The sequence below is a fragment of the Emys orbicularis genome, chromosome 2 (assembly GCF_028017835.1).
Source record: "Emys orbicularis isolate rEmyOrb1 chromosome 2, rEmyOrb1.hap1, whole genome shotgun sequence".
NCBI classification, from domain to species: domain Eukaryota; kingdom Metazoa; phylum Chordata; order Testudines; family Emydidae; genus Emys; species Emys orbicularis.
In genome coordinates this window covers 123,029,761-123,057,093 of record NC_088684.1, presented here as the reverse complement: position 1 = coordinate 123,057,093, position 27,333 = coordinate 123,029,761, and the positions used below count along the sequence as shown (strand labels likewise).

Genomic DNA, 27,333 nt, shown 5'->3' with positions numbered 1-27,333 from the left:
CTGTTACTCTTTAAGGTGCCACCGGTCGCCTTGTTGTTCTCTATGTACAGTTTACACAATATACATTTGCAGCCAAACCCACCTGACAGTACATTCCCCTTTCCGCTCCTGTCTATACAAACGAAAATAGATTTTCTTTTCCACCCGCATCACTGTCCTTCGGTTTTAAGGCGTAATAAATTATTAATTAAGTATTATTATTATGCATTAGATCTTTTGTTCTGGTAGGGGGAAAAAGTGACTGGGGGGGGGGGTCACCGAATTTACAGCACAGCCTAGAGGTCCCTATCAAGCCCCCCTCCCCGCCTGAATCGTTCCAGCACGTCTCTCCTCCATCCAGATCTCTGTTCACCCCTCTCCTCCAGCAGCGGCAGCGCTAGTGGGAGCTTGGAAAGTGGGGCCGCGTTGAAACTTATTAGGCAAAAGGCAGAGAAAGGGCACCAAGGTTCTCTCTCAGCACGAGCAATGAGCATGTGCACACGCTCGGTAGTAGGACAGCCTCGGGCAACGCGATTGCAAGTAACTCTGCCGGATAAACATCGGTCCTGCAAGCCAGCCCCTACCTCACCCTCAGCAGCTAGTGCAGGAAATTAGGGACGGGCGGAGGCTGAGGGATGAAACGCCCCGTGGTGGCTCCCGGCGCTTCCGGGCTCTAGGAGGGCGGGATCCCGGGGCTCAGCGGCGCTAACACAAGCCCGAGGCCGCCTCCCCTTTGCCCAGCGCCACCGGAGCCGCTTCAGCGACCTGCGCGCCCGGCTCCCCGCAGCAGCCGCCGCCCGATTCCGCACCGGTCCCGCAGCACCGCCCCTGGGTCAGTCCCGGCCTGGCGCCCTCTGTCCGGGGCCGCCTGCGTGTGGGGCGGGTCCTGCCGCGCTCGCTGCCTCGGGCGCGGTAGAACCCCCGAGCCGGGGGCGGGGAGCGGGGCTGCGACTTGGTTTAGTTTCCAGCCTGGGGCTCAGGGCCGCTCGGTTCTGGCGGGCGGGAGGAGACGCTGGGAGCCGGAGTCCGCCCCGGGCATCGGCCCCACGGTTGGTTCAAGCAGCCGAGGGCGGGGGGGTCTCGCTGGTGTCCGGTGAGTTTGTGTCTCTTGCAGTGACGCTGCTCCGGGCGCTGAGAGCCAGGAACCGAACTGTAAACCCGGTGTGTGATGGAAACACCGCAAGCCCGGGGGTGCGGCACCCTGTGCTCCTGCTGGGATGGGCGGGAGTGGGGGGCAGGTCTGTCTGGGGGGGACAGGGGAGGAGTCAGGCTCCTAAGAGACCAGACACCTGAACCTTGAATCCACAACTCACAATAGGTGTCTCAGGTCCTTTCCCTGCCTTGAGAAGGTGGTTCAGCCTGTGGTTTCCTCCTCCCAGTAAGACCAGGTGGAGGAGGAACCCTGTGATGCTGTGCACCTTGCCCTGGGTTTTGCAGTGTCAGCCAAGGACCCTCCCCTGGTTCCCTTGCCGGTGGGGTAGGACAGAGCTGGTGGGTGTGGTACACGCAGCACAGGTTGCTGGTACTTGGGATTTATTAAATCCGTTGCGCATACAGGGGTCCGGCCTTGGCTGCTGACTCTTGTGGGAGAGGCTCCGGCGATGGGAGGTGCCTGGCACTGCCATTTACTGAGCCACTAAAACAGGGCACTTGTCTCTAAATGACTGCCCTAGATCGCTGGATTGAAGAAGGCAATAAAGCTTGCAATGAATATACCACGATTATTTTCATAAGGTCTGTATAGTGGCATAAATCTGCACTACCGATGACACAACTGAGCCTGAAGATTTTACAATTTGCTGCAAGGCCCACATGTTGTTTTGGCTGGTATTTCAATAAGTATATAATGTAGCCCTATTAGTCCCATGATATAAGAGAGACGAGGTGGGTGAGGTAATAGCTTTTATTAGACCAACTTTTGTTGGTGAGAGAGACAAGCTTTCCAGCTATACAGAGCTCTTCAATACCTTTCCGAGACCTGAAGAAGTTTGAAAACTTGTCTGTCTGACCAACAGACATTGCTCGAATAAAAGCTATTGCCTTCCCCACCTTGTCTCTCTAATAAGTCTATAAAACAGACAGTACAAACTCATTGGAAGGTTAGACTGTGCACCTGAATTACGTTTTAATTGAAATGTTGGGATTAATTTTTTCTTACTCATTGCTTGTATTATGCTCATTCTGGGTTCCTCACTTTCTTTTTCGGATAGCGCTAACTGTATTTCTGAAGGTATGTGACATTGTGGTCACCAGATAGCCTTATGTATTATTTCAGTGTAAAACAAGCCTTTTCTTTTTGAGGGCTTGGGGGGTGGGGTAGCCACTTCTGGGTACACACTTTAGGCCCCATCCTCAAACAAACCCTGCATAAAGGCCCACTCACTGGTGGATGGAGTCCTACCAGGCTGCAGAGGTCCAGACATGCAGACTTGCTGTAAGATTGTGGCCTTAGTTTTTAAGATAACTGTATATCTGCACAAACATTACAACTTGTTAAATACTGCTTTTGCTTTGGCTCCCATTACACTCCCACACAAGGGGAAATAGATATAGATATGCATACACAATTTTTTATTAGATGAATTTTTAAAACTCAAAACTATTCACAGTATTCAGAGAGTAGAGAAGAGATTTTTGACATTCATTTGACAAAAACTAATCAGTTGGTTGGCTTGTAGATGTCACATTTGGAGTGGGCCTTAAGGAAGGATTTAAATATGGGGATTGAAGTTGCTTTGCAGACTAGCTCAAGAAGGTGTTTCATGCATGGGAGAAGAGCCAACATGGAGAGAAGATATTTGGTAGTAGAGGTTCTTTAATCTAGCAGACAGAGGCATAACGAGATCCTATAGCTAGCAGACAGGCATAACGAGATCCTATAGCTGGAAGGTGAAGCTTGACAAAATCAAATGGAGGGTAAAGTGCAAATTTTTAACAGGGAGGATAATCATTGGAATAATTTACCAAAAGACTTGATGGCTACTCAGTCACTTCACATTTTTAAATTAAGAGATGCTGTAGTTCAACCACAAGTTATGGGGTTGATGTTGTCCTAGTGAGCATGTATAAAGTATCTTCACATGCTCATAAGGAAAGTGAAACTCTTAGGGTTATGCGAGACCATTGTGATCCTTAAAATCTGAGTCCTATACAAACTTGATGTTTGTTAGCATTGGTAGAGTGGAGGGAACGGGGCAGTTTAGGCACGGGGTATTGTTGGAATGAACAGCCAAAGAAAGTTATGCAGGGCCTTGAAGTCAAGAACAAGAAGCTTGAACGTAATGCAGTTTGGAAGGGGAGCAAGCCCTTTGATAAACAGATCCCTCACATCTCATTTCCCATTCCCACTCCATAACTTTTTGTTTGATTCAACTGGATTTCTTGACTAGGTATACGTTAAATACAGTATTTAAACGGATGGACAACCTGATACGCACCGCTACCTGACACAGGCGTTGGATGCACTGTGATGAACTATATGAAATGAAGTGCTCTATTAGCATTATAGCCTCTTAATATCTCTGATAGTTTTTAAATGCAATATCAATTCTAAAAAAGGTAGCTCTTATTCTCATGTATATGCAGGTTAGCAGTTATCAAATACAGTTGATTTCCCCCCCCCCCCACTCTTTACTTTTTTCCCTATTTCAACTTCAGTAACTAGAGGAGAAATACGCTGCAAATTTGCAAGACTGTAAAGCTTGTGGCAGCTGTCAGGATTGCAGGATTGTTTCTTACTTGGACTGTGTTGACCATAGATCTAGAAATTTTTCTAAATTCCAAAAGAATTGTCTGTTTTGGCATGGAAACTCACATTGTAATGCAGGGAGTTATCCTACACAGCGCAGAGCAAAGGGGAAATACGAGAAATGCCATTGTATGAGATCGCAGAAGTTTATTCCCTCTGACATGTAGCAGTTTGTACCAGCACACATACAGACTCCACTGTGTTAGGGAAACTAAAAAAACAGCTCCATCATCATGGTCATGAAAGGAATCTGATTGGCTAGGCCTAATAGTATGGACTGTGATATACGTAGACCTGTATACCACAGAGAGATGCTTTCCTCTAAGGGAGAGAGAGAAGAGTGTTCTTTTCCTAATAGGATTATTGTAAAATGAAAAAGGGTACATGATTCAGTTACATGGTAAGATTGCCCTCAAACCAGATGGTCAATTAATATTCTAAATCAAACAGAGTCAAACTGTATTCCTGCTATTTCCAAGTTAGCACTATCTCGGAACCAGAATGAGTGTCCCTTTGTACGGTGATTATCTGTTTTAGGGTTTTGATAAACTTCTGTCTTCAGTAATAAGACAGCATGATCAAGACAGATTGGTCTTGCAATATTTGGTCAGAGGGTTTAGGAGCTAGCAGATCTGTGATTTGCTTTTTTGTCTCCTAGTTTGGAGTCGAGGAGGACAAAGAACAAGTGCCAGTACTGAGTCTGTTGTTTTTCTATAACATAGTAAATTTAATTTCAGTCAACTTGCGATTTAAGTTCAAGGTGCTTTTAATAGTGCCCAAAAGGTACATGATGCAAAAACCAAATAAGCAAAAAAATACTGCAGGAATTAAAACTATAAAACATGTATGACTCCTACATGAGAGCGGGAGATGCAATTCCAGTACAGGGAGGGGGTAAATTGGCTTACACCTCATCTGTATCCTCTGACACTTCCGCGTGGGTTAGAGTATCCCACGGGGCTTGCCTAATTTGTGCCCTGTCTGTCTTGGATTGATGGGCCTTGTGGCAACTGGGGAACAGCCAGTGCATAGGAATGCACTAGTCAAGCCTTCTCCCTCCCCCAGCACACCATCTAATATTGAAAAATATGGAAAGCAAAAATAAGGTTGTCCATTCTCTCTTACTTTGTATAATATAAAATAGAAGAGATCTGTCTTCCCCTCCCACCTCTCAATTTTCTTGACAAGTGGGATGCGAGCAGGCCATTCCAAATGCGGCCACCAGGGGCTTTTTGTGCAGCCACAGACCACCTGGGTGGTGATGGGGGAGCAAAGCATTATCCCCTCCCTTCCTGTTGCTCCTGGATGCACTACCCTGCACTGCCTCTGGAGACAGGTGGGGCACAACGCTGTAGCAGCAAGGTGAGTTCTTGACCTATGGGGCAGGGGCACAGTGGGGGTCAGGCTTCAGTCCTGGGGTGGTGGGGCGGTAGGCTCGGGTGGTGGGACTTAGGGAGCCTGGCTGTGTGGACCAGGGCTTCAACCATGGGGCTTTGTGCCCAACACCTGGCTGCAGCCATGATGTTTCGGGCGCTGACCCCTAGCTCTAGCCACATGGCCCCGGCCTGTGGCCAGGCCCATAAGGGCTTCAGGCTCCAACCCCTGGCCATGTGACGGCAGGCTCTGATCCCTGGCTCTGGCCATGTGGCGCCAACCCCTGGCTGCATGTTCTGACCCCCAGCCCTGGCTGCTGACCCCGGGCGCGAGCCCTGGATGCCGACCCCCTAGGTCCAGCCCTCGATGCCAACCCCTAACCCCAGCTGTGCGACAGCAGGCACCGACCCTGGGCTCTGCCGGGCTCTGGTCCTGGGTGTTAATCCTTGTCAGTGATCGCCAGCCCTGGCTGCTGATCACAGGAGCTGGCCCTGGCTGGCAACCCCTAGCCCTGGCCATGCATCACTGGATGTCAACTCTGGGCTCTAGCGGTGCAGCTCTAGCCCTGGGTGCAGATCCCTGGTGGCAGGCGCTGACCCCTGTCTTCATGGCGGCAGGCTCCGACTCCAAGCCCTGGCCGCCGACCCCTAGCTCCGGCCTTGAAGCAGCAGCCACTGGTCCCAGGTGCCAGCCCCCCAGCTCCCGCCGTGAGTGCTGACCTAGGCTCTGGTGGGAGATGACCCTGGGTGCCAATCCCCAGCTCTGGCCACGCAGCAGCGGGTGCCAACTCTGGCTCCAGCAGGTGCTGGCCCTGGGCGCCGAGCCACAGCTCCGGGCAAATGGCAGCAGGTTCTGGCTCCGGAGCTCCTGGCTCTGGCTGTGCAGCTCGTGACCCTGGGCTCCAGCCGTGGGCACTGACCCCCAGTTGCATGGCCACCGACCCCCAGGTCTGGTGGCGGGGCTCACCACCCACCCCCATCACCCCTGGTCCCTGCTGCCTCACTTGTCTCTGCATCCAACCCCCCCCCCCCATTGCCCCTGGGCCCTCCTGCCTTCCTGGTCCCACATCCATCCCCCCATCGCTCCTGTCCCCTGCTGAGTCCCCATCCAACCCCTCCATCCAGGGCTTAATTTGTCCTGGGGCTTGCTGCGAAAAGTGATATTAACAAACATGCAAATATCACTTTTCACAGCATTATTTTTATTATTGAGTCTGCACAAAAAACCCCCAAAACCCTACATAAGTAAATTACAATGATTTGGATGTCTATATTCACTTTAGGAAAAATAAATATATATGCACATAAAGTATTTTAGGAAAATGTGTCAGTGCAACCGCCAGCAAGAGGTGGTGGCCGCACTCTGAGCCCACCAAAAATTTTGTTGTGTGAACCCCTGAATTCTAGTCTCTGGTAAAGGCCCAGTCAGTACATGTAGTCAATTAGACCAATGGCAGAAAAATAATCTAAGTGTAGCCTACTACAGTAAGCATACTGCAAAGTATGGCTGAAAGTGGAAACTTGGGAAATTCGCAAGGGCATGATGGTATTTTTCTTCCAATACTTTAAAAATAATTGTTTAGGTGTTCACTGGATGGAATCAAAACTGAAAGCGTTGTCATAAAAATAATCTTTAAATAGCATTTTTTTTTTTAATTTCAAAATTCTGGTAGTACTGGGTTATCCCTTTCTGACAGCTGAGAGGAGGAAGATGTGGAGTTACTTGTCTTAAACCACAGAGAAAGTCCATGTCAGAACCAGGAATAGAGCTCCTGATTCCCAGTCTTCTGCTTGGATTGCTGGAACAATAAAACTTTTAGATGGAATTAAATTGAAAATCTGCTGTGTTACAATAGTTCAACTGGCTAGCATTTGTTTTTGTTTGTGTGTGTATCTAGTAGGATTTTTGCTACTGCAGTTGTAACATACAATGTGGTTGGAGTGTGTTTTCCAGTAAGATGACTACAAAGACTTGCTTGAGTAAACTTAACTGTATTCTGTGCAGGGCAATATTTTTTTATTTTTTGTAAGCCCCACAAAGTAACAGCACTAAATATTATCCTTAATCCAGTGTTGTAGAGTAAATGCCCTTCTTATTGATTGAGCTCTGATAATTTTCAGAGTACACCTCAATTATCTAAAGATCAATCAAATAATGTAGTGTAGAAAACCCATCCTGCTTAATCTCAAATTTAAATTTTAGTTAATCATTCTCAGTGAAACAGAAAAAAAATCTCCAACTAAACGTTTTTCTCTTTGTGAGTGCTGGAGGGCAATGGAGACTGCTGCTCTTATTTCTGATTTAAATGCAGTTCTTTTACACTCTTTCCTGAGTTTGACAAAGCCTCTGTCTTGAGTCAGTTACAGTAACGTACAATATCAGACAAATATACTTGACAGTTTGGCAGGTATGTTGAATAATGCCTCGGTTAACAGCAAAGCTGACAGCAAGCATTTTCCTTAGGTTGAAACAAGAAGTTAGTAGGATGTGTTTTTTTTCCCCCCTCTATTTATGTTAGGGATGGTAAGTCGGGAATATGAATTTGGTGTAGGATTGTTTTGTAGCAATAAACATACCAATGTTAGTTGCTGCCTTAGGATAAAAGATTTGAGACTTTTGAAGTTTTTGTTACTGGCTGAGATCATAAAATGGCTGTAAAGTCTTATCTGTATTTAATTCACTATTATCATCTCAACTGCTCATGTTGTAGATGGCTGGATCTGTAACCTCAGGTTAACATTTAACCCTCCCCCACTTCCTCCAGGTGGACTATTTGTACTTATTTTCTAACAACCTCAGAAGCGCAAGTGTTTACCTGTGTGTGTGGTGTAAAATTCTCTGTGGATTCTTTTTTAAATTCAGTCTAAGCTTTACAGTGCACAAGTGTCATGTTCCAGTGGTACTTAGGGTAACCAAACATGGACTGAATCAGACTTCGAGTTTCTGGTAACACTGCAACAGGAACCAATTTGTAATCTCTGGATGTCATAATGACCAACAGTAATTCCTCTCCCCTCTTTTTTTTTTTTTTTTTAAGATTCAATGGGGCAATGGGATGGAGTCTGGGCTCTAGGACCCTCCCACCTCACAGGGTCTCAGTGGCTAGACTTCAGCTTGAGCCTGAATTCAACACTGAAGGTTTATAGCCTTGGAACCCTAAGTCAGCTGACCCACGCTAGCCACATCTGTACCTCACGTCTTTCACTGCAGTGTAGACCTAGCCTGTGTGTCTTGCCCAAGGCCCCACAGGAAGTCTGTAGCAGACGAGGGAATTGATACTGGGTCTCCTGTATCCCAAAATAGCACTGTAGTCAACAGTCCATCTTTCTACAATAATGATTTCTTTGCTACTGTGCTGTAACTGTGCACTTGAGAAGTCCCCTAAATAGCTGAATAGTTTTAGAATATTTTTATTACAAAGTTACCTTGACAGTTTTGTATAGATTCTCTAGTTTCTTTTAGCTCTGTATTGCCATATCAATAACCAAATAAATCCCCCACACAATTAATTTAAATTCGTATTGCCTGCTGGTTATAGGTTCTGAAAATACAAAACATATCAATCAGCTCTAATTCATAGAATCATAGAATAATAGGACTGGAAGGGACCTGGAGAGGTCATCTAGTCCAGTCCCCTGCACTCATGGTAGGACTAAGTATTATCTAGGCCATTCCTGACAGGTGATTGTCTAACCTGCTCTTAAAAATCTCCAATGGTGGAGATTCCACAACCTCCCAAGGCAATTTATTCCAGTGCTTAACCACCCTCACAGTTAAGAAGTTTTTCCTAATGTCCAACCTAAATCTCCCTTGCTGTAATTTAAGCCCATTGCTTCTTGTCCTATACTCAGAGTTTAAGAAGAACAATTTTTCTCCCTCCTTGTAACAACCTTTTGCATACTTGAAAACTGTTGTCATGTCCCCTCTGTCTTCTTTTTTCCAGACTAAACAAACTCAAATTTTTTAATCTTTCCTCATAGGTCATGTTTTCTAGACCTTTAATCACTTTTATTCCTCTTCTCTGGACTCTCTCCAATTTGTCCACATCTTTCCTGAAATGTGGTGCCCAGATTGGGAGCTTTCCAGTAATTTCTTTATGCACAAGTGTATTTACAATGAGGAACTACCGGGCAGTAGCATAAAAAATAAAGCCATTATGTTATGGAGATTAGTAAAGAGACTGCGATGTAGACTCCTTTTCACTGGCTATTGGACCAAGACAACCAAATTAACTTCATATAAGCTACAGAACAGACATCAGATGCCAACACAGTCTTTGTTTTATTACTAGTATGTGTTCTTGGATGGGCACATATATTTACTACTCATCTTCATTAGACTTTCTTTAATCCTAAAGGTTCTGTCATATTACAATGTGAATTAAGGATAATACTCTTCTTAAAATCCTCTTGTCATGATTTTGGTCAGTCTCCCAGTTGGTTAAATGAGAAATGCTGGAAGCAGAATTTCCTGTTGGTCACTGACAGACAGACAGGAATAGATGGGCTGAGAGTATAAAACAAAACCAGTGCTGAACAATTGCCCTCTAATTGAGGTGTCAGGAATGGAAGAGGAAAGGAAGTTAAAAATGACTGAAACAAAAAAAAGGGATGAAACATTTAAAGAGAGAAGATTACAATAAAGAGCTCTCGTCTTACCTGTGTTTCCCTCACCATCACAACCTCCTACTGTGCCCATTATATTTTCCTGTTTCTCTTCCCATTTTGCCTCAATCTCCCTATCTCTGCAGAAGTGGCAGTTCACCCCTCTTAGAATATATAGCCACAAGATCCACTCTCCATAACTCTGCTGTGAAATAGAAGACAAGCACTATCCTAGTGGGCTAGAAAGCAGCGGGAAGTAATATGTGTATTTACCACTAATGAGTGAATAAAGCAGGTGTTTATAGAACTTTACACCCAAAATCAGTTTTTAGTTGACTAAGAAAATTACCAACCCAGATCATAAAGTACATGTAGTGAATATTTTACACCAGAGAATCTAATATAAATTCAAATAATTATGTACTACAGGTTGGATTAAAGTAAATTTGAGGCATTAAGTATTGCACAACTGTGACTTAAACAATATGCCTCCAATAATGACCATTAAATATAAAACAAACTAAACATCTGCTGATAAATTTGGATCACCCGTATAAATATGAAATATAAATTGTATTCATGTGGCTAGACAGTTCTGTAAGCTAGGTATTGAATTCCTGAAACAGCGTATAATGTTATTGAAAATCAACATGAATCTTACAAAAATTGCAAAGTTTTCCAATTCTCTAAGTTTGTCCCACTTGTTATCTGAAGGCTTTTATATAAACTCAGATTTTGAGACAGAGAGAGAACACATGGTCCTTAAACTTATTTGACATTGTGCAATATCCTGAGGTGGTGTAAAACCAGTGTAGTTCCACTGACTTCAATGGAGTTATGGTAATTTATACCAGCTGAGAATGTGGCACATTAAATACTCATATTTTAAATCTGTATCATGTGATCTTTCCTTTGTGTTTTATCTTACAGGTTCTGAATCATGGATAACCTCAGTAAAGCAAACACCACCTTTGCACTCAACCTATTCAAAAAGCTGAGTGAAAATGCCAATACACAGAACTTATTCTTTTCTCCTTTGAGTATCTCCTCTGCTTTGTCCATGGTTTTTTTGGGTGCAAAAGGTAACACTGCAGCCCAGATGGCAAAGGTATGTCTGGATAAATTTGAACCACTTAAGACAACTTTGGTCTAGACGCTGAACCACAGATCTCTATTGTATGTTCTGTACCTATGGGAAAACTCCCATTATTATCCAGGTATGCCTGAGAGTAGAATTTTGCTGGCACCATACAGCTGAGGTGCCTTGAAAAAGAGAGAGCTGTCTAGCCGCCTCAAGAGTTAGAAAAGAACTTCTTCAATTACATTCACTGGGATTAATATCAGATTATGCAAGTCACCTAAATATGTCTTAATAACATAGCCAGGAGCATTTTCTTAAAATCAGGCCCCCTTTAAGGTGTCAAGTTGGGCAACCAAAAAAATCACGTCACTTTTGAAAATGTAGGCCTAGTTCATTAAACTCTTAATGCCAACTCCTGTTCCAGTGAGCACTCAGAACTTCTAGAGAGAAAGAGGGCCTAGGGAAGAAGAGTTGGGTGCCAAGTATGGAGCCCTGAGGTCCCACTGAAAGGTCAAGCAAAGTCCTAAGAGGAGACCCAGGAGACAGTCACAAATGCGAAGGGAGAACAAGATTTAGAAAAGGAGAGTGATCAATAGTGGCAAAATTGGCAGGAGTCAGGGAAGATGAGGATGGAGTTGAGGCCCTGAGATCTGTCTGCAAAGAAGGACTTCTGTGTTGCAGTTACATACCCGTTTAGGTTCTCTTAGCTTGTGGGTTTTTAGTGTAGTCTGCTTGGTTTCCTGGGGTGAGAATTACAAATTTCAAAACTAGATTTATAGCTGTCCACTAGAGCCTTGTACAATATTTGGCTTAGGGGAGGAGAAGAGTTGTCTAAATTTGCAGCTTCAACAGTAAAATTAGGGTGGAGTTGAAACCGATTCCTTATAATCTGTAAGGACTTTTACAATTGGGATGTATATGTCTTTTGTTTAGAATGATTAACTACCATACAAGCAGACGTTGCTAAAAATTACATATACTAGTGGGTGCGAACATTCTCTTGTTGTGTGTCAGTAAAATCTCTTGCTCAAAATATCAACCAGTACAACAGCTCTGCAATTGTTATGGAATTCATATTATGGCATTTTTTAGCAGTTATTACTTGGAAGCAAACCCAACATTTGGGAGGTAGTATTTTTGTAAAAATTCAATCTTTTTAGTGTCACTTTAACTCAAACCGAGGATGAATTTTAAGCTTTGATACTAGGGTTATTTATTTAAACTACAATGTTTATTTAAACATTGAGACAAATTCTGCTGCTGCATTGGTGTAAAACTGGAGTAACTATTAGATTTCAATGGAATTGTATCAGATTTACACCTATGTAAATGAAAGCAAAGTTTGGCTTGATCTTGATTTTCAAAATGTTGACCTATGAGATGTGACATCAGTGAATTTAGCCCAGAGACTTACCATGGGTCTCCCGCAGAGTTATCTCCGACTGCATTTGGTTGAATTGGGCCTGTTGGTTCCTATGAGGACAGTGCCTTCGATAAGCTGCCAGTCTCCCCTGTTGGCTGTTTGGCCTTTTGGGACACCTCTGGGGTCTTGGGCTATTTTTGTCACTTTGGGCATTTGCCTGCCCACATGCATTGAAGCACTGTAGAGCTAAAGTTTTCCCTTAGAAAGGGCTTTTTAGGGTGTCTTACTTCACTATTGTGTTTCATACTAGAAGAGCCATTCTTGATCTCTATTAAATAAATCTTGCTCATATTAAAGCAATGACTAATGTACTGGAGCACTAGGTCATTCCATAACATTTCTTCATTTCACTAAGGTTTAAGCTGAAATAAGAACCAGATCTGTTCTTGAATGTATTCCCAAGAGAACCTATGCTAACTATTGTACTATCAGGTGCTTCATCTTAGTGAAGAAGAAGAAAAAGAATGGGAAATGGAACAATGCAAACATGAAATGATGCAACAAAAATCCATTATGGAAGGCAAAATGGAGACCCTGTTGCAAAGGCAGCAGCATCCTATGGTAGTGCTTGAATTGAAGGCATAGTTCCAAAACATTGCTGGAAGCTTTGGGGAAAGGACTGTTGAAAGGGATACCGTCAACATAAATCATACCTTGTCTGAATTTTTTTTTTAACCTCTTAGTGTTGCAAGTAACAGTTAAGATTAGGGGAAAATAAGGGATATTTCCCCCAGTTTGTATACTTATGCATTTGACAGCACTTTGTTTTTCACTGTTTCTTCCATAGAGACATTTTCCCTGTTTGTCAGGCTCTTTCGCACAATGAAACAAATTAAAAGAAAGTAACGATAAACCTACAAAAATCGACATGGGGAGATAGAGACAACTATAGGACCAGAAGCTACTTTAAATTCATGTTTTGAAACTGAGTAGATTTCAAGTTGATGGTTTTCCTTTAAACTCTCCAGAACTGTTCATTTTATGTGCCCTAAAGCTAGAACGGAGTGAGGTGTCTCTTCAAAACAGCTATGTTTATTTCCATGGTAAAATGTTTTATCATGAAATTTCCCTCTTCTAACCAGCACAATGAGCTCCAAATGTGTTGTGTAATGGGAAATCCTTTCCCTTTTAGGGCTGCCTTGGGTGTTCAGGCTGCAGCTTTCATCTCTAAGCTGCTGAAAGGCATTGTACTAACCTGTCCCAAAGCACATGTTTCAGCACATGTGGGTCATGCCGAGTGTATTCCTGTCTCTTTCTATAGGTGCTTTCATTGGACAAAGCTGAAGAGATTCACGATGGATACCAGTCACTTACTTCTGAAATTAACAAAGCAGGCACTAATTATGTGCTTAAGATTGCCAACCAGCTCTATGGGGAAAAGACATTTAAATTTCTTGCAGTAAGTCAAACATTCAGTTTGTTTTTGTGTTATAACACATTTGCTACGTTTCCATTTCTGAGTGCAAATAAAGGTGTTGGCTTTAATCTACAGGCACTATGTAGTTCAGAATCTGACTAACCAAAGCCAGTCTCCTTGTAAAATCCATTCATGTGCTCAGCTGATTGTATGACAGTCCCTAACTCTGAACGCTAGAGAACTGGAGCGGAGTGCTGTCAATGGAAGATCCATCAAACCCCAAATCTTCAGCATTCCATTAATCACTCAGGCATTTTTGGCCGGGAGCTAAGATTTTAAGTATTTCTTTCAGATGCTTGGCTAGGATGGCAGGGACAGGGAGGGGAATGGGCATTGTTGTGTGATGTTTTTAGGGGTTCCCCCCCTTAAATTGGACAATGCATTCAAGGACCCAGCCCATGATTATTTTTTCAATAAGACAGAAGAGTCATTAGAAATTCTCCAAAGAGTTAGCTGAGAGTAACAGATACTATTGTGTACAGTTTCCTTTTAAAATGTATCCAAAAAGCGTACCACTGATTTTCACCTTACTCTTTCTGATACCCTTCCTTCGTCTCCAAAAATTAAGAGGTAGCTGAAAGTCTCTCGAGTTCTAGACTCTAAAAAACAAACTTACATTTTCAGTACGGCAATCAACCTTACCCTCCCCAATCTACAGTAATTTTATTACTAAAAGGGATTGCCAGCATAAATTGGCTCAGATCAAGAGCTCCTCTTCTCAATTAAAGTTAACCACTGTGATTAAATGTTTAAACTTGGCATCTTTGGCATTTCGTCCACAAAATAGAAGATTCCAAAATACAAACTGGAGATACAGCATGATTTTGATCTAACCACATAATTACTGACCTATTGATATTTGCACAGCAGGCCTTTTATAAGGCTGAAGAACAGGTTATTATGGTCCACACATACTATAGAAAAAAGATATAGAAATAACCCCCTTGAGATTTCACTTCTGAACTAGATCATGTTTGGGTTACTCTGGGAAGGTTACAAAAAACTTTATCTAGAGACCGATTTACTAAGCCTTGTACTCTCAAACCGAAGCAAATTGATTGCATCACTTTCACCATGCAGTGTTTTTGATCTGTCAGTAAGCCAGCTGCTTGGACTAAGAATGTAATAAATAAAAAATAAAATGCTCAGCTTGAAAACAAGTGACGACAAGTTGGTGTTAAGACTGACTCTTTCTGAAGGGGTGGAGGAAGAAGAGGTAGATTCTACGACTGAGTCTTCTACAACTGCACGCCAGGAAAATATATTGTTAAGACATCCTCCTTTGTTTGTCCTAGACATTTATAGACTCCTGCCAGAAATTCTACCATGCAGAGCTAGAACAACTTGACTTCTCTAGAGCTGCAGAAGATTCCAGAAAACATATAAATGCCTGGGTAGAAGAAAAAACTGAAGGTAAGTAGCTTGCAGAGTTCCACAGTGTTTTTCTAAACAGCCAAAGTCTGCTTAAAAAGCATATGGCCATAGGAAAGATAGAATAAGGGAGGGAGGGGAAAAACAGAACTGAATCCTTCTGATTAAGATGTAGTTCTTGTCTTGTGCAGCCGTAGAGGATACTGTTGTTAATAACACAACTAGGTAAATGGGTGTGTATCAGCTAAAAACTATTCTTCCTTAATGTGTCCTAAAGGTAAAATCCAGAATCTGTTGGCTCAGGGTGTTATTGGTTCAATGACCAGACTAGTCTTGGTGAATGCCGTCTACTTCAAAGGCAACTGGGCGACCCAATTCAACAAAGATCGCACAGTGAAAGGGGAATTTAAAATTAACAAGGTATGAAGTAGGAAAATGACACTAACTTTGTACTGCTTTTCACCCAGAGAAAACAAGAAATGTTTTTAATCAGGATTGCCCTAAGTACACTTTACCTCACCCCTCTATTCTATCCCATCCCCTCAACACAACCCCTTTAGTTAGTTTATTGTAAACATATTTGAAACTACATTTTCAATTAAATACATTAACTTAGATGTATCCCTTGTTTCCTTCTTTTGCTTTCTGCTGCACCTCTCACTGTATCTTTTCAGTGTTGGAGGGAGGTAGCCGTGAACATAAAATTTTAACATGGAAGGGAAGAATGTGGATAAACGAGTGTCGGACTCCATAAATTGGGACCTGTAAATTGTTCAACAATTTACAGGTCCCAATTTATGGAGTCCGACACTTGGAAGTCATTTAACCTCCCTGTCCTCTAACATGCTGAAGTTAGAGAACTTGGAAGTCATTTAACCTCCCTGTCCTCTAACATGCTGCAGTTTTGTGTGCAGAACTACCACAGAATTATGGTTACTTACAGAAACTGGTTCCCTCTGCTTCAGTTTTTATCCAGTGATAAAATTGGAACATTAATAATACTCAAGTACCTCATGTCTTGTAAGGTTGGATTTGTAAAATATGTGGCGATGGCTAATTCTCCTCACAGTGTAAATCAGGAGTAACTCCACTACAGTCACTGGAGCTAAAACAGCTATACTTAGACTGTAAGCTCGTCGGAGCAGGGTCGGTCGTCTTGCTAGCGCAGTGTGGTCCTGGTCCATGACTGGGATTCCAAGGGGTACAATCAGTGGTGAACTGGAGCCGGTTTGCACCGGTTCGCGCGAACCAGTTGTTAAATTTAAAGCCGTTTTAGAACCGGTTGTTAAAGGGGTGGGCAAACTCCGGCCCGCCTGAGCTCCCGGCTGGCCCCTCCCCCGCCTTCCCCCCTCTCGCAGAGCCCGGCGCCAGCGCTCTGGACCGCTCCTGGGCAGCTCTGCAGCTCCTGCCGCTTTGAGTGGCATGGTAAGGGGGTGGGGCTGTGAGCTCCAGCAGGCCGCGCGGCATCGATACACGCTGCCCTGAGCAGCACGGTAAGGGGGCCGGGCCGGGGCTGAGAGGAGGGGTTGGATAAGGGGCAGGGAGCGATTGGAGGGGGCGGAGGTTCTCGGGGGGCGGTCAGGGGACAGGGAACGGGGGGGGCGGGGGTTGGGTAGGCGTGGGAGTTCCAGGGGTCTGTCAGGGTGGTGGTGGATGGGATCGGGGCAGTCAGGGGACAGGGAGAGGGGTGAGTTGGGTAGGGGGTAGGGCCCCGGGGGGCAGTTAGGGTGGGGGGTCTTGGGCTTGTACTCCCGGGTGGTGCTTAATAACCGGTTCCCTACTGGATCAGCGGCGGCACTTAGGCGGCGGGTCGTTCACTGGCTCTGGGTCTTCGGCGGCACTCCAGGAGCAAATGAAGGACGTGCCGCCGAAGATCCGGTAGGGAACCGGTAATTAACATTCTGGCAGCTCATCACTGGGTACAATAGTATAGTATAAAAAAGAAGTGAGAAGAATTGGGTCCTTATTGTCTACAGGCAGAAGGGAACATGTGTGCATTCAGATGCTTTTACACATGGAACGCTTCAGTTTACAGCAAGCTTTGAACAAAACATCACTTTTGCTTTAAAATGGATTCCACCATTAAATTGATATACAAAATAGATCAGGTTCCTTTTTTTAGCTACTCACATCAGTGTGCAAATCTCCTCATCTTAAAGTGCATCCACTCTACCCCAAGGCGTAATACAGTCTGATTGTGGCGATAGGTCAGCCCTTCTTTTTGGAGAAGCTCATCCATCCTCATGAGGCTGTCTACAAATAGCACAAACAGGGACTGGTAAAGTGACTCTGAAGAGCTCAGCCCATTTGCATACCAAGAAACTGAATGAAATGTGAACCACCCTGTGTGACTTGTACCATCCCTTCCTGGATGGTGAAAGACATTCAGGAGTGCCTGGAAGCCCTACTATCTCTTAACGTCATCTTTTAGAGAGAGAATTTTATCGGCCAGCCCAACACATGTTGTCAGGCCAGCACTCCAGAAGCCATGAGTGGAAACCACAGACTTTACTAATTACTGCTTGGGGGTCTAACTTCCTTCCCATTTGTGAATAACGTAATGAAAATGCAAGTGGATACACCTACTTACCATCTGTATAGTGGTCCTCCCCAAATCTGGGCTTCGGATCTTGATAGGTAACAGACAGTACAAGTAGTGTTGATGGATGACCTGCTCTTGTCCATGGATAAGAGACATACATTCACACTCTTAGGGTATGTCTACACCCAGCCGCTAGTTCGGCAGCTGGCAATCGAAGTTCTGGGTTCGACTTACCGCGTCTTGTCTGGACGCGATAAGTCGAACCAGGAAGTGCTCGCCGTCGACTGCGGTACTCCAGCTAGACGAGAGGAGTACCGCGGAGTCGACGGGGGAGCCTGCCTGCCGCGTGTGGACCGAGGTAAGATCGAACTAAGGTACTTTGAACTTCAGCTACGTTATTCACGTAGCTGAAGTTGCGTACCTTAGTTCGATTTGGGGGGTGAGTGTAGACCAAGCCTCAGATCTCTCTGAAGCATTTGATAGAATGCTATTGCCTTGCCTTAGACCTACTGGGGAGTTGGTGCCAATCTTTCATACCAGGCCATTCCCAGAAAGAGCCCTAACTTGTGGAAGTTGTTTAGTTTTCCCTTTTCTTTGGGGGTGGGCGGGAAATCAGTATTATGCTGACTCCCCATTGAATACAGGGTCATATTAAGGTTTTGACCCTAATCTTCAAAGCTGTCTATGAAACTGGCCTAAGCTACCAGAGGACTGCATTTTCTTCACGACAGGGAATTCAAAGGAATTCATTAGGAGCGACAGAACTGTCAGTCACAAAAACTCGAGTGGAAGAGGGCAGATGACCCACAGCTATGGAATTCACTTTTGTGGGCATTCCTATGCCTTATAATCTCAGTGCTTCCAGAACAAACTGAAAAAATCACTCTTGTGTTCAGCCTGCTTAAGCTGATTAGTCATAAAGAACTGTCAGAAATGGAGTTCAGATAAGCATGCAGAAATCCAGATGCTACCTGAGCTTTTCGGCTCCTCTATGGTATCAACCGTGAACACTCCCAACAGCCTTTCCAGCACACTAATATCCACTCTCTTTTTCTACTAATAGCCACTCTATTTAATCTACTCACGGGATCACGATTTGTTTTTGCTGCCTGCTCCTTTCTTAAGACCCGGCAAAATCCTTAAGAAAATCTGGCTTTGTGCCCCTGTCCACTCAACCTTTCCTTTTCTGTATTAACAGGCAATAGCAGTGCTGGCCATATTTGCCATTTAGCATTCAGAAGTTTGAAATCTCCTGCCTACTAACCTTTTAGATTGAAGCTTTGGAAAAGTTGGATTAATGGCCTTAAAGTTTCAGGCTAATTCTTATTTACTCATCTTGTTACTCATCTTGAATGATAAGAAAATAATGAAAAAGCCTCACTAGCTTGTGCTCCATAAGAAAAATGGTAGGAGATAGGTAGGATTTCAAAATGGTCATTTCAAACCATTAGTGGCTTTATAATTTTAGGATTTAATTATTTTAATAACATCACTAAAATATTTGACATTTCTTTTGAGATTATATTCCAGGGACCGGTAGCCTAAAAATAACAAAATATTTTTGCTGAAGATGTTCCCTGTCCATTTGAAGCAAAGATTAAAATATGTCGGTAAATTAACAGGCTTGAATCCAGGTATGAAACTCTTTTGGCACAGAAGTCCAGTGTTTTAACAATTTTGTTGATAGGAAGCTACACACTAAGCAACTAATATACATGTGGTTTTCTCAGAATAAATCTCAAAGGACTGGGCATTACAAATGGGAAAAGCCTGATAGAATTTTGGTTCATTCCCTGTCACCCCAAAGGGCAATGGTAGGACCCTTCCCTACAATATTTTCTAGTGCTCTGTCCAGCCTAATTTCAGATTTCCCATGTGATTTGAATCCCAGTTCTTCTGGTTTAGTACCAATATGCTGGCTCTGTAGTACTTGTTGACATTGATATATATATTTTTTTTTTAAAGCATGAGACCAAACCAGTGCAGATGATGTTCAAGAAAGCTAAATTTAACATGAGCTACATAGTAGACTTTCAGACCAAAATCCTTGACCTCCCTTATGTTGATAATGAGACTAGTATGATCATCCTGCTTCCTGATAAAATCCAAGATAATTCCACTGGCCTGGAACAGGTAAGCCATTTGTACTGAATAAAAAACTCAAATCCTGCCAGAGAAGAGCATTTGACTAAATCTCAATTAGATCTGTGAATTCAAGTCCCAAGCTCTGAACTCACCAGTATTAGCACAGGGTAGGAGAGCTGAGGAGGCGTTACATCTGTCCCCCAAGAGATGGGAATACCATGTGTCACTGTCAAGTAAGCCCAGCTCTCTCTGATGTCTAGAGAAATGTTAAGTTGTGAAAGGAGAGACTTCTTGACCAGAGGAGGGGTCACCGGGGATTGAAGACGATCCTGGAGAGCTCCATTCAAGAGCTACTGATTTCCTTTCTGTGCTGTATTGTTACTGGGTTGGCAAGGGATGGCAAAATAGTAATGCCTCTCCCACAGTAGTCACCTCTGCAAAGTACTTCATTACTAATGACAACATGCAATAGCATTAACTTGTCACCATGAAAGATGGGCTTGCGACGGTACTTGCATATTGCACAGTGGGACTCCGATCCTAATTAGAGGGCCTTTTGACTGTACTGATATAAGAATGTATCTGAATGCCATTTATTGTTTGCTTCTGACTACAGCAGTAGCATTCACTCCAGACCAGGGGAGGATGCTAATCCCTACTGTGTAAACACACACAGCGGGCATTGTTTCATTAGTATAAATTCCTGGCTTTTCTTCCTCTTTAATTTTGACCTTTTTTCTTTTAGCTGGAAAGAGAACTTACCTATGAGAAATTTATAGAGTGGATAAATCCAGAAATGATGGACAATAGTGAAGTGGAGGTGTGTTTACCCAGATTTAAGTTGGAGCAAGCTTATGATCTGAAGCCTGTTCTGAAGAGCATGGGAATGGCTGATGCATTTGACGGAAACAAGGTGGATTTATCTGGAATGTCAGCCAGCAATGACCTAGTTCTGTCTGAGGTTGTTCACAAGTCCTTTGTGGAGGTAAACGAAGAAGGCACGGAGGCAGCAGCTGCTACTGCAGCAGTGATCAATATGCGATGTGCAATGATTGTACCACGGTTCACTGCTGACCATCCTTTCCTCTTCTTTATCCGGCACAACAAAACTGGCAACATTCTGTTCTATGGCAGATTTTGTTCCCCCTAAAAAGAAAAAATGCAGCCATTAACACAGTAAAGTTATTTCCATTTTACTATCTTGGGATTTTTTTTTTTTTTTGCACTCTAAGCAACAAGCTTTGTATAGATGCTGTACATTACATGGTGCAACCCTAAACACCCTTCTCTCTTGTGCCTGAAACAGCTTTTTGTAGTCCTCTATTCAAATTTAAGCAACAGTTTTTTAAATAACAGGATCATTTAATATCTTTTCCAAGTGTTAAGACTTAAAATGGCATTTGCCATAGTTACATGTAAAGCACCCCTTGAATCCTGTATACCTTAATAAATGCAGGGTTCCTTGAGTCCATCTTTAGCTATAACTACTTGCTTAATGCATCTCTCCATCTCTGTACATATTCCCCTAGAAATTTGGTTCTCATACTGGAGTTTCTTAGTAGCAGGTGGTAAGATCTCGTAGGGAGAGGAAAACGAAAGAAGACTGACTTCTGACTGACCTCCAAATGCTTTTTGCAAATTTCCCTTCTCCCTGTCTCATTTTCCAGACTGGTTCCTTCCATGTCTAGCTGTGCAGCCATCTAACAGATTTTTATGAATGATGCTAACACAACTGTCATTGGGGAATAATTGAGCAAGTACTTATTCAAGACAAGGAATGAAGTCAACTCCACTGAAGTCAGTGGTAAAACTTCTTATTGACTTCAGTGGGGTCAGAATTTCACTCTGCATGTGTCTTATCACTAGTTAACCTGGGTTACACTAATATTTTTAACACTTGTGAAATAGGACAGACCTTTCTATCTATAGCAAAGATTAGAATAAAAAGCTTCCAGGACACATACAGAAACTTAAATGTGAGAGCTCTCATATTTGTATCCTAATGTAACAAACTACGAAGGCAATATGTAACTCAGCAGTTTGTATATCGTTTTTGCTTAGACTGATAATGCTATAAACTGTCCAGCCATAGTGGCTTTATCCAGTGATTTTGGTATTGCTGTTTCTGCTCCTTGAACCAACAATAAAGGAACTGATGTGAAGTGCTGTGTGGTCAAGTTTTGTTTGGTTTTAATTGTGTAGTTCTTCAGCTGGAGTGTGATTGAAACAAACATTGTGTGAATTTTGCCATCGATAACTAGCAGGGACAGGCTCTGCCATTCTAAGACTGCACTAGCAGGGCTCCCACCTCCAATCAAGTCCAGTATTTATTGCCTCCTTTATAATACTTGGCTGCCAAGAACATACGTAAATAGAGGCAATACGGTGGTTAACTTGGAACATAGAATTTAGTGTTGTTCTGAGTGTTGCAGCTAACTCAGTTTCAGTGTTCAATTAGGTTTGTCAACAGCACCTCATAACCTGGTAGGGTGAAGTCTGAGTAGGTAAGGAATGAGTGTCAATGAAAACCTCGTTGTTGAAAATAACCTTTCACTGTATTATAAATTGCAATAAGATACCAGTCCTGGATTGTATGCAAGGTTTTCATTCCCTCTGCCAACTACAAATTCTTACCCTTCAAAGTCGTTGCCCCTACAGGCACTGGAACAGAGTCCAGCATTATCCACAAAACTGTAAGGAAGTAGAAACACTGACTTGACTTTAAAGGAGGTGAAAAGGAACAGTCCCTGTGGGCAGAGCTAGGACATTCTAAGCTGCCCTGGGAGCTGACAGTGGACATGCACCACAGCAGTTCCTTAACTCTGGCGAAATTGAGGGAAACCCTCCCACCAGCTGAGGCAGTTCACTATTAAAACATTTCATTATATGTATTTCAGTAGTGCCTACAGCTCCAACCATTACTGGGGCCTATTGTGTTTGTACAAATGTCTAATACAGGGAGACAAAATAGTCAAAACAGAAGAAAGGGGAAGTAAAGTGACTCGTCTAAAGTCACAGCAGGTCACTGGCAGAGCTGGGAGTAGCACCCACATTTCCTAACTTCCAGTCCAGTGCCCTGTATCTTAGATCCACGCTGCCTCATTGTCATCACGGAGCCAAAAATCATTGGTGGCAGGAATACCACAACTGACTTCAGATGAGTTGCTTGTGCTTCCATCAGCAATGATTTTTGGCCCATAATTCTTTCACTTGGCAGGAAAGAAATGGGAGACTCTTTCAGTTAGCGTCATTTATACTGTTGTCATCCATTACTCAAATGCAGTAGAAATTCTGTGCTAAAAAATTAACGTTAGCTCAGAATTTAAGTTGCTCCATATGACTAAATTAAACAGAGGGCTAGTGCTGCTTTACTTCCATAGTTTTGGGATTTTAAAATCCCAGAGTCACATGCTTCAGTGTCAGGTTCTGAGACAGTGAAAAGAGAAAATAAAAGCAAGGGCTGTTTGCAGTGGTGTCCTGACCAAATCCCAACGTGGGTTAAGGCATTCTGCAACCTACATTAACCAGTTTTTCAGTCTGTTCTAAACTAACGCTCCTATGCAATACTGAAAATCTGCTTCAGTTCAGAGGTGACTGCATTTCTGTGGTAGGTAAAGTAATGCCATAGACTTGCTAATTGTACCTTTTACGATAATTAACTTCATCTCAGTCTTTGGTGCATTCTAGGTGTTCCCCATATTAAGTAAGGGAAAGTTTAGGGAATACTGAGGTAATCTTTTATAAAAGACAAAGCTGACAAATTTAAGGGGGACCACTGCCTAGGAATCACTGAAACATACCCACCTCTGAGGTAGAATGCTGCAGCTATTAACAGCACATGATTTACCACACACATCTTAAGTGCGGAGCAAAAGAGTTAGCTACATTACAGGCTCAATTAATATTTATGAAGTTCTCTGACACCTCCTAGATGAAAGGCAAAGTTGTCTAGTATGGGGAGACAAAATGCTCAAGACAGAAAAAGTGTGGGAAGGGGGAGTAAAGTGACTTGTTCAAAGTCACAGCCGGTCACTGGGAGAGCTGGGAATACCACCCAGGTCTCTTGACTCCCAGTGCCCTATATCCTAGACACACAGTGTCTCATTGTCACCACGGAGCCAAAATCATAGGTAGCATAAGCAGGACCACTACAACTGACATCAGAAGAGTTGCTCATGCTTCCCTCAGTAACGATTTTTGGCCTATAATTCTTTCACATTTAAGAAGTTGCTCCATGTAACAACTTCAGAAGCAACAGCACTCTTTGTTTTACTTCCATAGTTTTAGGATTTTAAAATCCCAGAGTCAGATGCTTCAGTGTTAAGTTCTTAGGCAGTGAAAATAAGAGCAAGGGCTGTTTACAATCATGTCCTGACCAAATCCCAACTTAGGATAAGGCATTCTGCAACCTAACAGCCCCCTACATTAACCCGTTCTTCAGTCTCTGGTGTAAACTAGTGCTGGTATACAATACTGAAAATCTGTTCCAGCTCAGAGGTGACTGCATTTCTGTGGTAGGTGAAGTGATGCCATAGACTTGCCAATTGTGCCTTCATTGTACCTTTAAGATAACCAACTTCACCTCAGTCTTTCTAGGTGTTCCCCATAGTAAGTGAGGGAAAGATTAGGAAATATCGAGGTAATCTTTTATAAAACACAAAACTGACAAGTTTAAGGGGGACTACTGCCTAGTAATCACTTAATCCATCACTGAAGTATACCCATCTCTGGGGTAGAATGCTGCAGCTATTAACAGCACATCATTCACCACACACAGCTTAAGACAGGAACAAAAGAATAAGCTGCATAACGGGCTCAATATTTACGAAATTCTGTGACACCTCTTGAATGAAAGGGAAAGCTGGCAGTGAGATTTCTCCCCCATCCCCAAAAGAATATCAATCTTATCTCTTAAAGCAGAAAATCCTACAAACTTGTTTAGTTCTACAGATTTGTTTGAAATATTGTTGCCAATAGGTTGGTCTGAAGCTTACATGAAGTTTTGGCATTTTTTAGACTTCTGTAAGAACATTTCTCCATAGGGGTCAAGGAGCTGTATATTGCAGACTTTGGGCCTCTTGCGAGAATTTCCTCTCTCTGGTAAGTAAAGGAAATATTGTCCTCTTTAGGTAATAATATTTGGAGAGATTTATCCATCATTTGTGTCTTTTAAATCAAAAACTACACTATTAACACACTGTACTGAACTGACACTACTGCAAGCTGTAGCATTTGTTTTGGACCAGTAGTTAAGTATTTATGAGAGTGAGGTCTGCACTCATGGTTACCATTTATACTGTGACAACACTCAATGGTTCCAAGCAGAATGGGAGCCCCATTGGTAGGCACTGTACAACCTCAAGAAAGAAAAAGTCTTAAGATCTGTGCAGGGAGGGGAAATGGGCTATGCTGTGCAAGCACAATGATTGGCTGGTAAGCACGCATCTTATTAATTCCATGGGAGCATTTTTTTGTTTTTAATGTAAACTGTCCTTGGTTAGTCTTCCGTATAACCATAGTTAAGCACTTAAAAAAAGAGCCTCCTCAGCTGGTGGTTTAGTTACCTTTCTGAGGACAGCTGTCCTATACCCAACAAGTAAGCTGGGCTGCTTCACTACTTGCCTTCTGCTTTCCTACTTTGGGCTGACTAAAATATCACTGCAGCCAATCAGAAGAACCCTTCAACAACTGTGCTGACTACACAGTCCCTGGAGCTCATCTCACCAACTGGAAGAGAAGGGAAGACTTCCCATCTGGCTGTTCAGCAAACACGCAGCTATTGTCTCCAATTCCATTATTCTAACTACTTTAAAAATTGGAGGTTGTGATTGCAACAGAGAGGGGAAGTGTGCTCTTGTCATCTTCATGTCAAACGTGGGATATTACCTAATAAATGGTCACCTGAACATCAGTGGTGTCTCTCCTGTAAGGCTAGACTCACGAAGGCCTGGATAACATTTGTTGTTGCTTTAGCAGTGTATTTTCTTTACCTGATGATGTCACGGCCAGCAGTACCCAGTGTGATTCTGTGCACTCAGAGAGGCAAAGGCAGCACTGCGGCTGAAAAAAGGCAGGTAGCTCCAGGGGCCCAGTACTTTCTGCCTTTCAGTCATGTAGCCCCATGAACTTGTCCAATGTCGTAACTACCAGATAAACAAACTAAATTAACTTGAACAATGTTTACTATAGCATAACTATGGACACAGTCTTACCACTGAGCAAAAAAGAGAAAAATTAACAATAGTAGACTGAGTTACTGGACCCCATATCACGTCATAGTAGAGAACAGCAACATAAAGAAAAGGTAGTGGTTGAAAAGGTGTTTCTGGAGGAGCCTGCTACCTCACCAGAGGCAGAAAAAATTGTCCACACCTTTGAAGCGTGGATAATACCAGCAGTCTAGATCTGTACACCTTTTTCCAGCCTGCATACTGTTTCCTGCAGAGTTCATAAAAACCCACAAGCAAGGGCTCCTCTCTCTGCCTTTTCAGAGGAAAACAAAAGCTTGGTATATCAGGATAAGGGGCTGAGAGATCTTTTCTGCAAATCTTGTCAGTCTCATTCATCTGAGGAAGGTAATAAACCTCCGACTGATAGAAGCTGGGAGGGGAAGACAGCAGCAGATTTCCCCAAAATTGCCCTGTTCTGTACACTCTCCCCTGAAGCTCTGGTACTCACCACTGGCAAGAGACAAGATATTGGGATCGATGGACCATTGGGTGGACCCAGCGTGGTTGTTCTCATGCACATTCCTCCCTTTTGAAACTCTTTTTAGGGAAATTTTAAAGTCCTTCCCTCTGTGATGAAAGATTTTGTAATTTGTTTTAAGGGGCTATTTCAATCTGTCCTCATTGTATTATCATTGTTTCACATCTATAGGTGTTGCCAAACCCCTTGTGGGGGAATTATTTAAAGCTACTGCAGTAAATATATGGGGCTAGAAGTCAGATCTGAGACATATAGACCTTGGGAAAATTACTTAACCGGTTTCCGACCCCATTCACCTATTTGTAAATAATCTCTGTGTTACAAAGTTAGTTTACTTATTTGTAAAGCATTTTGAAATCCTTGGAAGGAGCTATAACAACACAAAGTAGTACTGTAACAACCAATTTCAGCCTTTTCTAAACCCAACTGGAGAGAGAGGAAACTGTGGTCACAGTACAGCAATTTTTTGGTTTGGAAACTGTTCAGTCTTCAATAAAGACATTGAGCCAAATTTTGCTTAGTTACACAGTGTAAATACAAACTAGTGGAGTAGCTCTGTATTTACAGTGCAAGGCTGAGAACAAAATTCAAGACACACACTGCAGTTAGATACTACAGAGAAAATCGTAGTTTTTACGTGGAGCCTTGATTGCACTTATTTTATTTTTCAGCTTGTAACCATGGAGAAACTGAGTGATGCAAACACCCATTTTGCTCTCGATCTGTTTAGAAAGTTGAATGAAACCAGCCCAACAGGAAATATCTTCTTCTCGCCAGTCAGTATTTCTGACCAGCCGTAGCTAGTTCATCCCCTCCTCCATTCCCCACCTTTCCTTCATCCTCCCCTCCCGATCCATTCTCCCCACCCCTGCTGCCTCAATCCCTCCTGCAGAGGTGGCCCCTCCCCCTGCAGTCACAGCGCACCCAGCTGGTGTGGGGCTGGCGGCCCCGGTCCTCCCCCGAGCAGCGTCTGTACGTTTCCCTCCCCTAAGGCTCGTCCC

At 43.2% G+C, this 27,333-nt stretch overlaps 1 protein-coding gene across 1 annotated transcript; it reads left to right on the top strand.

Moving 5' to 3' along the window:
• The first annotated feature begins 705 nt into the window (after positions 1-705).
• LOC135875130 (serpin B6-like) lies at positions 706-21,782 on the top strand. Its single transcript, XM_065400117.1, has 7 exons — positions 706-811; positions 10,636-10,813; positions 13,471-13,608; positions 14,922-15,039; positions 15,275-15,417; positions 19,505-19,672; positions 20,370-21,782. The coding sequence occupies exons 2-7, from the start codon at positions 10,646-10,648 to the stop codon at positions 20,772-20,774; spliced, it is 1,140 nt and encodes a 379-aa protein (XP_065256189.1). The 5' UTR covers positions 706-811; positions 10,636-10,645; the 3' UTR covers positions 20,775-21,782.
• The last annotated feature ends 5,551 nt before the right edge of the window (positions 21,783-27,333 follow it).

Excerpts from the sequence above, each read along its gene's own strand:
- LOC135875130 (XM_065400117.1), top strand. The coding sequence starts at position 10,646 with ATGGATAACCTCAGTAAAGCAAACACCACCTTTGCACTCAACCTATTC. Across the intron at positions 13,609-14,921 it reads AGACATTTAAATTTCTTGCA|ACATTTATAGACTCCTGCCA; the intron begins GTAAGTCAAACA and ends TGTTTGTCCTAG. Across the intron at positions 15,418-19,504 it reads GGGAATTTAAAATTAACAAG|CATGAGACCAAACCAGTGCA; the intron begins GTATGAAGTAGG and ends TTTTTTTTAAAG.